Consider the following 17,500-nt stretch of genomic DNA (forward strand, 5'->3'; position numbering starts at 1 on the left):
CAGGTGATCAGAGGAGACACTTGTTGTTAGAGGAAAGAGGAAGGTGAAACAAGCAACAGCAATAATAATAATTATTATTAATAATAATAATAATAATAATAATAATAATAATAATAATAATGGTAGTTGTGGTGGTGGTGGCTGTGTTAGAGATGGTAGAGAGGTGTTAGGGATGGTGATGGTGGTGGTGGAGGAGGAGGAAATGATGGCCATTTAAAATAATGATTGATGAACCCCTGTGGCCATTCCTCAGGGCTCCAGCTGTCTGAGGGAGAGATGCTGACAGTATTGGTGGTAGCAGTGATGGTGATGGGGATGCTAGTGGTAGTGGTGGTGGTGGTGGTGATTTTGGTGCCTATGGCAGTGATGCTGTCCACGATAATGGTGATGGTCATATGGTGTTGCTGACCCCCACCTATATGCTTACCTGTCTTTCATTGCCAATTCTCACCTACCTCACCTGTCTTCTCTATCACCCTGCTCTCTTTCTCTCCTCCAATCTTTACTCCTCTCTCTCCCATTTGTCTTTTCTCTCCTTCTCTCTTGTCCCCCTTTTTACTATGTCACCTCTGCTCTGTGTGTGTGTGTGTGTGTGTGTGTGTGTGCATACACACACACACACACATATATACATACATACATACATACATATATATATATATATATATATATATATATATATATATATATATATATATGTATATATATATATACACATATACATACATACATACATACATATATATATTGATAGATAAATAGATAGACACATACACCTGTATACACATCTATTTATGTATCTATATATCTATCAAGATTTGATGTACCTTTGTATATTGTATATATATTTAAACACATACATACATCTATATACATACACAAATGTATATACATATACATACTTATGTATATAAACATATATACATACACACATACAGATACATATATATTCATATGTATACACACACACATATTTACATACATATTCAGATACATAGATGCATACACACACACACGTATATATATATACATATACACACACCACTCTTCTGTCTTTTTTCTTTACTTAGTACTTACTTTAAGCTGGCTTTTTTTCTCTTTCTTACCTGTCACACATTGTCAACATAGAAAAAAAACCCCAAAAAAAAACCCCACCACCACCAACACCTCTCCTACATATTATTATAGCTTCTGCTGATACTGTTACTACACTTGCTGTTACTACTGTCACTACCACCATTACCTACAATGCCACCACCACTATTAATACTAACAGTAATAAAGAGAAAAAAAGAAACAGAAAATATATTGCCTTTAAAATCTTGATCTTAGAAAGATAGAGATGTATATGCATGGCCTGGCCATCAGGTTAACCTGAGTTTTCTCCATATATATATATATATGAACACATAAACACAGTAATGCCAATATGGATATAGTTACTTAGACTACCTGTAGAGTACTCTTTCTCTACATAACCACACACACACACACACACACACACACACACACACGCATATATATAATATATATAGTCTCCCTAACTATTATTTACAAACATACAAATACATATATACACATATATAAACACAAACACACACACACACACACACATATATATATATATACACATATATACATACAAATTTCTATGTATGTAAACTCTTTGTTTACATAAATGTTTTCTATGACAAATATTAGGTAGTTGGTACATGACAATCTTGTATCTATGTATATATTGATACATTTATATAGATATTGATTTACAGATACATATATCGGAATGTGCAGTCATACATAAATTGAGCATACATACAATACATACATATACATACATAAAGCTGTGCACATATACATAGATACAGACACACACACACACACACACACACACACACACACACACACACATATATATATATATATATATATATATATAAATTATATATAAATATATAGATATTTATCTTATTTCTGGATAGTCTTTAACACAAAAACTGTATTTATTGGAATGGTAATTTTGCATGAGATATGGAAGAGGATTTAAATGTCTTTTTGTTACGGAGATCAAAGGTTTGTTGCTTTTTGTTTTTTAATTTGTGTGTGTGTGTGTGTGTGTGTGTGTGTGTGTCTAGTCTGAAGTTTTGTGCATATATTTGCTTCACACTCTCACTTTTCTTCTTCTTTGTTGACTTTTTTGCCATCATTATTACCACCACCACCAACATCATCATCATCATCATTGTCGTCATCATCACCATCACAATAATGCAACTAGCTGTTTGAAAATTTGGCACATAAACATACATGTATGTCTGGCTCTATACAGTTTCCATCTACTTCTACATGAGGAACAAATAAGGGGATATGACAAAGACAATAGAATCAATCCCTAATAGGTAGGGGGCCTTGTCAATGATCAAACAAATTCTAAACCCATAAATCAAACCCACATGTATGTTTATGTGCCAAAATTTGCCCTCAAAAGGTCAGGCAATTTTGAGGGCAGGGGCAGGGAAATTTAAGTTGACCCCCCTCACTTCCCCATACTTGACTGATACTTTATTTTATCAAACCTGGAAGAACGAAAGACAAATTTGAACTCAGAATGTAAAGAGTCGGAAGAAAGGCCACTTATAATAATAATAATCCTTTCTAATAGACACAAAACCTGAAATTTTGAGGGAGGGGACTATTGATTACACTGACCTAAGTATTCAACTGGTACTTATTTTATCAACCCCCAGAAAGATGAAGGACAAAGTCAACCTCAGCAGAATTTGAACTCAGAATGTAAAACCAGTGGATATGCCTGAAGCATTTTTTCTGACATGTTAATAATTCCACCAACTTGGCGGCTATGATGATAATAATAATAATAATAATAATGATAATAATAATAATAATAATGATAATAATAATAATAATAATGATAATAATAATAATAATAATAATTATGGCCTCAAATTTTGGCACAGAGCCAGAAGTTCTTGAGGGAAGGGGAAGTCAATTACATTGACCCCCAGTGATTGAGTGGTACTTATTTTGTTGACTCTGAAAGGACGAAAAACAAAGTTGATCTCAGGGTAATTTGAACTCAGAATGTAAAGCTGAAAGAAAATACCACTGAGCATTTTGTCCAGCATGCTAACGATTGTGCTAGTTTGCTGCCTAATAATAATAATAATAATAATAATAATAATAATAATAATAATAATAATAATAATAATAATAATAATAATAATAATAATAATAATAATAATGATGATAACAACAACAACAACAACAATAATAATCTTTTTTTTATTAACCACTGAGGGTTCATATATAAGATAGGGGACAATACAGGACAGTACAAAACAAGTGGGATTGGAATGTGTAAATAAAGAAAAGCAATATAAGTTACAGTTGAATCCCCAAAAGCGGGAAACTTTCAAGGGCTGCTTGTGAAACCCCAGAAAAACCCTAACCCTAATCCTGACCTCTTGGGCAAGTACACTTTTCTTTTCATCCAACCTTGATTTTGCGTCGCTTGCTTAGAGTATGCCTATTCACTCGAGCGAGCCATTCGTGTTACATTCACCCAGCTTCTGACAAAATCGCTGGAAGGCAACACCTCCCTCGCTCCCCTCACTTTCCTTTTCAATAGGATATCAGACAAAATACTTTGTAGTATTCTTCCTGGATCTTTATACAATGAATTCAAATCTTGCTAACATCTATTTTACCTGTCACCCGTGTGGTGGGGGGTCAATGAAATAAATTACCAGTCAATAACAAAAACTAACTAAGCATTTTCTTTTTCCAACCAATATTGCAATATACTCTATGTTGTGTACACATGTCATAGCCCTGCGGTACACTATATGTTTAGTTGTAGTACCTAACACTACGATTTTCTTTATATTATATACTGATACATGTGCGACATGTGGGTTTGATTTATGGGTTTAGAATTTGTTTGATCATTGACAAGGCCCCCTACCTATTAGGGATTGATTCTATTGTCTTTGTCATATCCCCTTGTTTGTTCCTCATGTAGAAGTAGATGGAAACTGTATAGAGCCAGACATACAGTGTATGTGTGTGTGTGTGTGTGTGTGTGTGTGTGTGTGTGTGTGTGTGTGTGTGTGTGTGTTATTTTATTTCAAGATTTCTTATCAATAGAGAAAGAACCTGTTTCTAACCTAGATCCAAGCCTCCTTCACTAGAATTTCAACAACACCAACAGGATATAATTTGTATGTATGTTTATGTGCAGATTTGTATGTCTTATTTTATGCATGTATTCTCATGCATATAGTTGCACGTCTCGACATGCACATATATTCTTTAATAATAAACGCCCGGAAAGTTTTACAGATTTTTACACTTCCAGTGATGGCTTGGATCTGTAGTCTCCAAATCAGCCTTCTCCTTTCTCAGTTTGAGAAGCCTTATTCTCAAGATTGGTATTTAGGCAGTGTGCTACATATCCCATGCATGCACGTGCGCGCACATGCGTGTGTGTGTGTGTGTTTGTCTATCTGTGAGCTAAAAGATATCTGTTATCTTTTACTTGACTGCAACAAATCAACCCCAGGACTTATGTCTTTATTTTTTACGCTTAGTACTTATTTTATCCATCTCTTTTGTCAGACTGCTAAGTTATGGGAACATAAACAAACCAACACCAGCTGTTAAGTGGTGGTGGGGGACAAACAGACACAAAGACATACACACACACACATAGATATATACATATATACAATGTGCCTCGTTCAGTTTCCATCTACTAAATCCACTTACAAGGTTTTTGTTGGCCTCCAAGGTGCTATGCAGTGGGACTGAACCAGGAGCCATGTGGTTGGGAAGCACAGCCCCAAATTTCTGTTTGTGCATGTATATGTGTGTGCACTCATGTGAGAGGGGGAGAGAGAGAGAGGGGGGAGTGGAGAGAGAGAGAGAGAGAGAGAGAGGAGATAAATGTGTCACATTTTCTTTCTTGGATTCCAGAATTTGTGCAATACCCTCATACTCAAGTATGCTTGACTAATATGAAAAATTGTTTACATAACAGAGATAAGAAATAGGAAGAGAGTGCATTGATGAGGGTGGGTGAGGAGAATGAGGGAAGTCTCTAAGTAGTTGCTTGGTCTGTTAGAGATAACAGTTAAATCTCCTTCTAGATCACATTCTCTTGTCTTCCATCAAAAAGAACATGAAAGATGCAATTCCTTTTATAGAGAACAATGGTTCCTTTTGGCTGGAATGTCTTTCATCATAGGTCTGCTCAACCTGGGTTGGCTGCCCAGGGGCTAAATAACAGTAAAATGTAGTGGTTTCCTCACAGGTATATTTCTACTTGTGCTTGGTTAGAAGCTAAAAAACAACGATAATGATAATAGCAGTAGTAGCAGTGGCAGCAATAACAACAACCATCTCCATAGTGACAGGAGCTTTAAGAGTAATTAATAAAAGACAGCAATGGGACTAACAGACAGATACTCCAAAAAATAATAGCCCTTCAATCTTGTATCACTAAGAAACCACTTACAAACCCCTCGTTGGTTCTTCTGGTTTGACCAGTTGGATAAAAACCTGAACATTGGTGGAAAATCCTTCCGCCCCACACCAACACCACCGCATAATTCTATTCCCATTCTCCTCACTCATTCTTATCATTTGTTTTCTCTTTGAATTCTTTATATGTATGCTGTTGTTTTTTTTTTGCATTTTTTTTTATATTTCACTTTTCTTCTTGTTTCTCTTTGACTGATGTACACTTGTCAGTGAAAACCAGACGTATCAGTCATAAGTCATAATTGCATTCATTTATCGTTTATCTGTTGTTTTTTTACTGGTTTCAATCAGTTGATTGCAGCCATGCTGGAGCAATGTCTCGAAAGGTTTAAGTCAAATAAATTGACTCCCAGAATCAAAATAGTCTTTGGTGTACGATGACATCAAAAGAGTTAATGACAGATCTACTTATTCAATGTTAAACCCAGGATTTAATAACTACAACAACAACAACAACAATGACAATGAAAGCTACAACCACAGCAACAAAAACAATTAGTCTTCTCAATAATGTTTTCTGTTATTTAGCCTTAAGTTCAATTAAGGTAGACAGATAAATCCTTCAATTTAAGAAGACAATAAGGGCTTGAAACTTAATAAGTTATAAAAACAATCTTTAGAAAGCTTTGACAAAGAGTAAATGGCCTTTCTCCTTTTTCTTTCTAATTCCTGTCAGCTGTTTCTCTGTGTATGGAGGTATTCATAAATGTATAAATAGAGATGTAGGTATGTATATTCATGGTTTATGCATGTACATACATGTATATATGTCTGTATGCATATACACACACACACATATATATGTGTGTATATGTGTGTGTATTTATGAATGTGTGTTTTTATATGTGTGTACATGTATGCATATGCCTATGTATATATATGTGTGTGTGTGTGTGTAAGTACAAATGTATGCATATGTCCATGTATACCTATATGTCTGTGGGTGTGTATGTGTCTGTATTCATGTATGTATGTACATATGTATGTGTGTGTGTATGTATATATATCTATATATCTCTCTCTCTCTCTCTCTCTCTCTCTCTCTCTCTATATATATATATATATATATATGTATATATACCTTATCTTTTCTTTCATCTTTAACTTGTTTCAGTCATTTGACAGTGGCCATGATGGGGCACTGCCTTAAAGGTCTTAGTTGAATTAATCGATCCCAGGGCTTTTTGTAGCCTGGTACTTATTCTATTGGTCTCCTTTGTTGAATTGCTAAGTTACAAGGACAAAACACTCCAACACTGATTGTCGAGTAGTGGTGAGGGACAAACACAGACACAAAGATATACACACATATAGACACACACACACACACACACACACACACACACATATATACACACAAACGAAGAGCTTCTGTTAGTTTTCATCGACCAAATCCACTCACAAGGCTTTGGTTGGTCTGAGGCTATAGTAGAAGACACTTGTTGCCCAAGGTGTCACGCAGTAGGACTGAACCTGGAACCAGGTGGTTTGGAAGCTTTAGGGTTGATAAAATAAGTACCAGGTGAGTACTGGGGGTCGATGGAATCGATTATCCCCTTCCACATCTTAGACCTTGTGCCTATAGTAGAATGGATTATTATTACTATTATGTGGCATGTGTGTGTGTAGACACACACATGCATACATACATACACACAACAATATGTGTGTATGTATGTACATACAATGCATATATAAAACATTTGGGGCAAATATGAAATCGTCACCAGTTTAACACAAATATGTTTTACCACATGTACAATAAGGTGACTGGAAATTTAGATGAAAGTATGAGAGAAGACATTTTCTATTTTTCATACGGTGTATTGGATATGACCATCTGATGAGAAACTACAGAATGTTACATTGATTTAGTTGCATGCAGTTTCTGTAGGTATGTGAAGATAAGATAGACATAGAGAGAGGGGAAATAAGGGGAAGATAGAGAAACAGAGAGCAGGGGAGAGAGAACTAATGCAAGTGTCAGCTGTCACAGTGTACTTAAGTTAGTATAAAATAGGTTGTTGTGGTGCAGTCTCTTCATATTTGGTGAAACTTGCTGATGAATTCAATACATATTGAATAGAACTTGTCATGTATGCATAGCTGCCTTAAGCTCTTTGTTCAAATGTTTAGCTATTCTCAGATATTTCTGCTTCCTTCATTGGCTGAGTTAGCTAATCTAAAGCTTGATTTATTTTGAGTTCAGCAAGTTTGATTCGTTAATTTTGATGAGTTATGCATTCACTTGAAACATCCGTATTTTTGTTCAGGAAAAATATAAAAAGTATGAGTCAGTCATTGAAATTGAGGTCAAAGTCTGTTATATATATATTATAGACATACATGCATAATGTACATATATACAGGGATGTACATACATACATACATGCATACATACACATGCATATATACATATATATGCACACACACATATCTACATACACACATGCATATATACACATACATATATATACATCTGATCATAAAACATGTGGCAAATCATCCCCAGACTCAAACTACAGTGGATCGATAAATGCTACAGCAAAGACCTCTTCCTGTCAGGAAACTGCAAGCCATGAAACTGGTGCATCAGATAGTACTTGGAGGAAACTGAGGGTTTTGTGACCTGCTGCTAATATATGTAAGGGAAATATAAAGACTTTGAAAACAAAGTATGTTGAGCTCCTTATAAAATGACAGGCTCTACAGTGGAGAAACTGGGAAAATTAACAAGTTCAATTTACGATACAGGAAAGGATTTATTTGGAGTGAAAGAGAATATCCGATTAGCGAAAGGAAATTGTGGACCAAGCAGGTGGATCCGGAAAATGAAACAGTTGAGGAAGGAAAAGACTAGCCTAAGAAAGCGATGGAAATGTGCTGCAGAAGATGAAAAACCTGGCCTCGTGCTGCTGTATAACGATTTGAAAAGGAAATGTCCTCATGCTCAACAACATATCTGCCGATATGATCGTCGAAAGGAGAGTAAAAGGACTCGGGAGTAGTTTCTGAAGGACCCATACGGGTTTACTAAGAAGCAGTTCACTGAACCGAAGAGTGGTTCTTTATCGTGCATGAAAGAAGAATTGGGCGCTCATATCAAAGAAATCTACAGTGATCCGCACCGTAACCAGCCACTGCCACCTCTACATGGGCTAAATCATCTCTCAGAACCTGATATCGAATTCCAAATTGGGGACATCAGGGAGAAAGAGGTGAATGAGTTCATAAGAAAAGTGAGAGCAAAGAGTGCCACAGGAAGTGATGGTGTTTCATATAAAGTTTATAAATATTGCAATCGTCTGCGAAAGAAGTTCTTTGTCCTACTCCGACAACTGTGGCGCGAAGAGACTCTAGTAGAGGATTGGTGTAAGGCAGAAGGTATATACCTGCCGAAAGATTCCAATGCAAAGACTTTAAAACAGTTTAGGCCGATATCCTTATTGAATGTGGAAGGCAAGATCTTTATGGGAAATCTTTTGAGGAGAACAGTAACATATTTACAAAATAACGGATATGTTGATGAATCTGTTCAAAAGGCCAGAATCCCCAGGATATCTGGATGCGTTGAACATTGTTTTTCGATTTGGAAAGCGATCCAGGATGCCAAGCAGAACAAGAGAAGTCTGAACGTGGTATGGCTTGACCTAACTAATGCATATGGCTCAGTGCCACATGAATTACTGATAAGAGCCATGGACCACTTCCGCATTCCAGACAAAGTGATCAAAATATTGAGGATGTACTATGACAGTTTCGAAATGAGGTTTACAGCTGGAGATTTTACAACGGATTTTTACCACACAGCCATGCCTGTGCCTACTGCATACAAAAATGTTGCGAAGACCTGTTGGGGCAAACGAAAGCGAAATCGTGATGGCACCTGTGCCCAGCGTCGCCTTCCTGGCACTTGTGCCGGTGGCACGTGTAAAAACATTTGAGCGAGATCGTTGCCAGTGCCGCTGGACTGGCTCCTGTGCAGGTGGCACGTAAAATACACCATTTCGAGCGTGGCCGTTGCCAGTACCTCCTGACTGGCCTTTGTGCCGGTGGCACATAAAAGCACCCACTACACTCTCTGAGTGGTTGGCATTAGGAAGGGCATCCAGCTGTAGAAACTCTGCCAAATCAGATTGGAGCCTGGTGTAGCCATCTGGTTCACCAGTCCTCAGTCAAATCGTCCAACCCATGCTAGCATGGAAAGCGGACGTTAAACGATGATAATGATGATTTTGAGCATGGTAGAAATATAACCAGTTTCTTGCACATAAATTTTAATGACAGAATCTTCTGTGGACCCTGGTTGAGGACCACTGCTTTAAACTCTATCCCAAGTCAACTTGTATGCCAGAAAATATGGTATGTATGTATGTATGTATGTATGTATGTATGTATGTATGCATGTATTTATGTGAATGCGTGTGGTACATATTTGTGGTGCGTATATCTATGTAAGCATCTATGTTTGAGTTTGTAAATACATGTGCATGTGTGTGTGTGTGTGTGTGTGTGAAACAATGATAAATAAGGAATGTTTTGTCCTCTAATGCACCCCCTCCTCCCCATACAAACACTCCAACCTCTGCACCTATCAACCTCACCCTTCCACCCTGGTTTCACCACCTCCTCCTTTCTCCCTGAAGCAGGAGTGAGAGAGAGAGAGAGGAGGGAGAAAGAAAAGGAGAAGGTGGTAAGAGAGAGAGTGAACTTGTCTCTATAACTGCAAGATAATTGTTCCTGGAGTGGTGGAGATGGATTAATCTGTTGCTTAGAAGCACCACAACGCTATTACTACTGTTTTTGCTACTGTCAGCCACTACCACCACCACCACCACCACAACTATAATTGCAACCACTACCATCATTACTATGACTACAGTTACCACCATTATTCACTAACTACCATCACCTCTACCACCACCCACCACCCACCACCACCACCACCGCCACTACAACCACCACCACCAGACACCACCACCCACAACCACCACCACCACTACAACCACTACTACTACTACTACTACTACAACAACTACTACTACTACTACTACTATGACGACGACGACGACCACCACCACCACCACTACCACCACTACTAGTTGTACAATATACTACTGGTGCTCCTGCTGCTGACTTTCACCTTTGTTCTATTTTTCTCAAATGTTGTTCAGCTCCCAAGAAAAGACCTGATTTAAGCAGATCCGTCAGTGACCATCTCATCATTTTAGTATTTTAGGAGTGTCGTTGATATGTAATCAACTTGCCTCCTCCCTTCAAATTTCAGGCCTCGTGTCTATAGGAAAAAGGATTATTATTATTATTATTATTATTATTATTATTATTATTATTATTATTATTATTATTATTATTATTATTATTATTATTATTATTATTATTATTATTATTATTAAGGTGGCAAGCTGGCAGAATTGTTAGCACGCAGGGGCAAAATGCTTCACAACATTTCATTCATCTTTACGTTCTGAGTTCAAATTCTGCTGAGGTCAACTTTGCCTTTCATCCTTTTGGGGTTCGTGTAATTGACTAGTCCCCTCCCTGACAAAATTTCAGGCCTTGTGGATTATTACTATTATTATTACTGCCATCATCATTATTATTATCATCACTATTTCATGGCTCAGTGGTTAGAGCATCGGGCTTACAATTGTTAGGTTGTAAGTTCGATTCCTGGGCCAAACTGTGTTGTGTTTTTGAGCAAGACGCTTTATTTTACGTTGCTCCAGTTCACTCAGCTGTAGAAATGAATTGCGACGTCACTGGTGCCAAGCTGTATCGGCCTTTGCCTTTCCCTTGGATAACATTGGCAGCATGGAGAGGGGAGACCAGTATGCATGGGCAACTGCCAGTCTCCACAAACAACCTTGGAGAGGAACTTTCTAAGTGCTATCCCATGGTCATTTGTGACTGGTGATGGCTGGTGATGGCCAAGACATTGTAACTGTGCCAACCTCATCTATTTCCACCAACCAAGGTAAAGTATTTAGAATTATCTCAGATATCCTTATTCTCTTTTTTTTTTTAAGACAGTGGAACAATTTGAAAGGGATTTGGCTGCTGTTTCTAACAAACTGAATGACTATGAAGTGGTTTCACTCCTTGGTTTAAATTCCTTCTTCACATGTTATAGTTATAATTATCCCAGGGTGAGTTTGATATATGTGTGTGTGTGTGTGTGTGTATGTGTGTGTGCATGTGTGTATGTGAAAGTGAGGGAGGGAAGAGAGACGAGAGAGGGGGGGTAGAGAGAAAGAGAGAGTTGAAGACTGACCAGGATCATGCTAAATCAACTGTGTCCCCTCCAACATCAGAGTTGTAATAATCATCATCATTAACAACAACAACAACAACAGTTGAGAATGCAACAACAAAAACTACAAAACTTCCATAAGGTGAATCCCTGGGAAAAATAAAAAGGAATTCCATGACCATGACACTCTACCTTAGCTCTGTCCAACCAATCCCCACCCTTGACTCATTTCCACCACACCCTGCTATATGTTCAAATAAAATTTGTTTTCAATCTGACAGCACCTCCCTTCCCTTAATTCACTTCCTTGAAAGGTCAAGCAACACACACACAAAAAAAGAAAAGACTTTGGATTTGACCTTTTGAGAAGTTTTGTCCTTTTAAGACATGAGAATCTATCTCCATAACTATTTCCTTTTACACCCACCCACATAAAACACACCCAAGCCTATTTGTGTGTGTGTGTGTGTGTGTGTATCATCATCATTTTCATCATCTACTGCTGCATCTTTGTCATCATCATCATCATCATCGGTCATTGCTGCTGGTTGCCATTGTCATCACCATCATCATTACTGACATTGTCATCATCATCATCATCATCTTTGTTGTTGGCATCAGTGTCATCATAATCATCATCATTGTGATTGTCGTCATCAGCATCAGTAATCATTACCATCGTTGTCATCATCATCATCATGGTTGTTGTCATCGTGGTTTTAATGTCCACTTTTAGCATGCTTACTGTGTGTGTGTGTGTGTGTATGTGTGTATGTGTGTGTGTGTGTGTGTGTGTGTGTGTGTGTGTGTTATTTATAACAGTTTGATTTGGTTCCATGCAACTTAAAGTTTCACAGGCTTCTTATAGAGACCTAGCTCATTCAGTTCCAATTCACTGAATGAAGAGATATAGGAAGTCCAAGCTGGTTACTGGAAACAGGGCTACTATTGGTCAAGGCAGGTCAAATAGTGTTGTTAGAAGTGAGATTGTCATTTCAGCGATACTGGAAAGGAGAATCTCTTGAACTGTGGGGCTGGACAGGAAGCTGGTGGCACCTTGGTGTCTGACTGGCCTTTGAAGGGACTTGGAAGCCAACAGAAACATGACCAGTAAGAGCGTGTGTGTACCAGATGTATGAGTGTATGGATGTCAGAGTCAGATGTCTGTGCATGGTGTGTCAGATATGTGTGTTTGTCCCCACCATTGGTTCACAAGTGGTGTTGGTTTGTTTATGTTCCTGTAATTCAGTAGTTCTGCAAAATAGACTGACAGAATAAATGCCAGACTTAATAATAAACATGTCCAGTAAGTTCACCTTCATCGATTCACCACTGGGAAAGTTCACCATCATCAATTCACTGCAAGGAAAGTTCACCACAAGGAAACTATTAATGCTGAGATACTATGGCGCAGGAGTGGCTGTGTGGTAAGTAGCTTGCTTACCAACCACATGGTTCCGGGTTCAATCTCACTGTGTGGCACCTTGGGCAAGTGTCTTCTACTATAGCCTCGTGCTGACCAAAGCCTTGTGAGGGGATTTGGTAGATGGAAACTGAAAGAAGCCCGTCGTATATATATATATATATATATATGTGTGTGTGTGTGTGTGTGTGTGTGTATGTTTGGTGGTGTGTTTCTATCCCCGTCACTTAGTGGTTCGGCAAATGAGACCGATAGAATAAGTACTAGGCTTACAAAGAATAAGTCCTGGGGTCGATTTGTTCGACTAAAGGCGCTGCTCCAGCATGGCCGCAATCAAATGACTGAAACAAGTAAAAGAGTAAAGAGTATATATTTTCTTGGTAAACTTTTCTTGTGGTGAACTTCCTTTCGTGGTGCATTGATGGCAGTGAACTTTCCCTGCAGTGAATTGATGGTGGTGAACTTATTTGTAATCAAAAATAAGTACTAGAGTGAGTTTGTTCAACTAAATTGTTTGAAGTGGTGCTCCAGCATGGCTGAAGTCCAATGACTGAAACAAAAAATAAAAGATGATTTATAAAGTAAATAGGATATTTATATATTTACTTATTTATTTATTCATTCATTTATCTATTTTATAGCTTGTTGACCCTTTGAATCAAACCGCTCGTGGCAGACTACAAACTCGGAGGTCAAAGTTGAATGATGAAATTGACAAAGAACTGCGATTACGAGCAGGGGCAGAGAATCTCTTCAGGTGGGTCATTTTCAATTTAATTTGTAATCCTGATGGTGGACTCCCATTAGTATTGGGGTTACCATCATTGTCATTGTCGTCATTGGACTCCCATAAATATTGGGGGTGGGGGGTGGGATGGGGTCATCATCATTGTTGTCATAGCAGTTTCCATCATCTGCATCCTCCTCCCCTTTCTGCTGAGGTTGACTTTGACTTTCATCCTTTTGGGGTTGATAAAATAAGTACCAAGTTGCACACTGGGGTCGATATAATCAACTAGCCACCTGCCCTCAAATTTCAGGCCTTGTGGTCTACAATAGAAAGGATGGATCTATTTCAAAACGGGGGCGCCAGTATTTTCTTAACGAAACACTAACGAAACACTTTGAAACTTGGGACACTGGTAGAATGTGTCATATAAAACATCTTTTACTCTTAGTCTTCTTAACAAAAAAACGTACATCGCAAGTTATTCCACGTTAAAGTTGTCGTATTTCTGTAATTTCAACCAATCACTGACGTCTATTCAGCTGAATAGAGTTACTGCTGGGCGGTCATAAAAATGTTATTCCCTGTGACATATTTCATCCGGTTTAATCGTAATTTATACGCATATATTGTTTATATAATAAATTACGCTGTGCGTATCTATGTGTGTAACAATTTTAGAGTTTGGATTCTAGAGTTAGGGTTAGGGTTAACAGTCTAGTTAGGGTTAGGGTTAGGGGATTAATGCGATATACACTGTTACAGCGCACCAAAAACACTACATAAAACATAAATGAAAACTGGTGCCCCCGTTTTGAAATAGATCCGAAAGGATTATTATTATTGTTATTATTATTATTATTATTATTATTATTATTATTATTATTATTATCTTCACCACCACTGCCACCACTCCAAATCCTGCAATCGTGAGCCAACAGTGGAGGAGGGGAAGCTTCTATGTCATCATGTGGCCTGCTAGAAATAGCAGCTAAATCTTCAAATCACACATTACTGACTTTAAAGAAGTATGTATTAGATGATGTGATTCTGAGTTCCTTGTATCTAAGAGGAAGACAGGATGGTCGTCATGGCTGGAATGTCTGTCATTACAGGTCTGCTCAATCAGGACTTGCCTATCACCACCAACACCACTACAGCTGCCACCGCCATTGCACCTACAATACCACTATGAATACCACCACCACCACCACCACAACAGCCGCCGCCACCACCACCGCCACCACCAGGATTACCATACACCAACCATGTATATATATATATATATGTATATGGGTTATTGAGGGCAGTGCTTGAAGTGTTGCACAGGGGGACAGAACTCAAAATCTTGTTTTGGGAAGCATGCTTCTTAATCACATAGCTATGCTCGTACCAATTTGATAATAAGAGGAAGTCTGAATTAATTGTAGAAATGTTGCCCAGTCTTTAGACTGAGTGGAATTATGTCACAGACTGAAGGAAGTGGACATATAATTGGATAACTGCCATATTGCAAATGATGGGGAAAAAAGGAAATATTTAAATTGTTTGTCACAAAGAAATGACAGATGTTATTATTTCAACACCTGTAAAGTCTGGTGAGAGTACATAGTGTCTACGAGTGCATGTGTGTGTGTGTGTGTGTATAGAGACAGACAGACAGACAGACACACACACACACACACACACACACATTATCACTGTCATTTAACAGCTATCTTCAGTGTAGCAACTGGAAAGGTGGGGGGGGGGGCGACCTGTACCGCCACCCCCAGCCCCAACGATGTTTTATGAAGATGACATTTTTGGGTTTTCTGCATAAACCTGGATAGGCTAACCTCCTCCACCCCCACAGATGTGTGTGCACATGTGTATTGGGTGTGTGTGTGTGTGACAGACTCAAGGGGTGCTTCAGAGAGCAGCATGGGTTGGATGGTTTCAACAGAATCTGATGACACAGTTCCCCCTCCCCACCAACTCCGTATCTGAGTTCCAGTGTCTGTGCTGTTATCATGGCACCAGCACTAGTGAGGTTGCCAAGTTACTTGCAAGACAAAGACCCTTCAACCAAGTAGGTATGTAGTAGGGAGGAAAGTGGTTGTAAGTGTGTGTGTGTGTGTGTGTGTGTGTGTGTGCATGCACATGTGTGGTTATACATGAGGGGTGCTGAAAAGTTCCTGGCTTTGGATAAAAGAAAATTCAAGAAGATCAGTTGATTATGACTCATTCAACATATTCCCCTGTCAGATTCACACACTTATTGCAGTAGTCCTTCAGTTTTTCTAAGCCCTGTAAAAGAACTTGGAAAGTTGGGCCTTCAATCAGGCCTTTTGTGATAACATTAAGGCCAGGAACTTTTCAGCAACCCCTTGTGTATATATATATGTATATGTATATACAAAAAGTATATATGCATGTATACACACATATATGTATATACTTTCATCTACATGTGTATATAGATGCATATCAGGGTACAGGACGTTAGAAAAATGAACTACAGACAACGGAATGAACACATAGGAAAACAGAAAGCCACTTGGAATTATTCATCAGCTGCCTCTATTCTAACTCTACGTTTCGAAGATAAGGCAGGACGTACTCTAGAATAGTCTCTTCCTGAGTAGTGGATCAACCAACTAAACAGAGGATTCCAAGGTGGCAAACGTAAACCAAGACAGGAAAAATTGGACAGTAAAAACAACATAAAAAAGCCGTACGGCCAAACGCGAATCTGATGTAGAACGCTAGTAGTTCGTCTTGCCTTCACAGCGGCTGGAGTGAAAAGAAAGTTGACCACAGGTCACACGAGAGCAGAGAGGATGGTGGAGGGAGGAAGTGGAACAAGGAGGAAGAAACAGGAGTGTATAGCAGTGAAGTAGAAGTTAGAATAACAGAAAGAAGCAGAGCGAGACGGGGAGATGGGTAAGGAGAAAGATAGATAGGTAGATAGAGGGATATATATATATATATATATATATATATATATATATATATATATACACACGTATATATTTATATAAGGGCATTACTATACAATAATGCCTCACGCTATGAGAGACAGCTAGGGTATGGTAGTTTGACCTTAGCAGTCCCTCATAGGTGAGGCATTAATGTATAGTAATGCCCTTATATAAATATAAATAAATATATTCTAGGGAATAAATGATGGGTTTTTTTCCCTTATGAGGTTTTTTTGAAGCTAGCTACATGATGAATTCTTGTAAAAAATTTTATCCTATTATTGAATATACACGTATATATACATTTTTGCCCAGTGCATAGGACTGGCCCTGCATGTGTGCAATATTTAGAGGTTAGAGTGCACCTTTGCAACGTTGTTTGCATTTTATTAATTTTATGATTCTACTGTAGTATATGTGAGTGTATGTGTGTGTGTGTGAGAAAGAGACTTTGTGTGTGTGTGGTGTGAATATGAGTGTGGGAATATGAGAGAAAGAAAGTGTATGTGTGTGAGATAGAAGTGTTAAAATGCATGACGTGTGTAATTGCATGGTAG

The 17,500-nt window shown here is 38.2% G+C and overlaps 1 protein-coding gene across 2 annotated transcripts in view; it reads left to right on the forward strand.

Annotated features, from left to right (window-relative positions):
* Nucleotides 1–17,500, forward strand: part of LOC106878476 (rhophilin-2-B) — a 63,795-nt gene that overhangs the window by 21,191 nt on the left and 25,104 nt on the right. Inside the window, exons 1-2 of one of the 2 annotated variants that reach the window (XM_014927695.3) lie at nucleotides 1,912–2,070; nucleotides 13,895–14,010. In XM_014927695.3, the coding sequence (XP_014783181.1) occupies nucleotides 2,029–2,070; nucleotides 13,895–14,010 (158 nt within the window). In that variant the 5' untranslated portion in view covers nucleotides 1,912–2,028. Of the gene's footprint in view, nucleotides 1–1,911; nucleotides 2,071–13,894; nucleotides 14,011–17,500 lie in introns of those variants that run through there. The other variant, XM_014927693.3, reaches the window with a different exon arrangement.

The sequence above is a fragment of the Octopus bimaculoides genome, chromosome 16 (assembly GCF_046866305.1).
Source record: "Octopus bimaculoides isolate indiv1 chromosome 16, ASM4686630v1, whole genome shotgun sequence".
Taxonomy (NCBI): domain Eukaryota; kingdom Metazoa; phylum Mollusca; class Cephalopoda; order Octopoda; family Octopodidae; genus Octopus; species Octopus bimaculoides.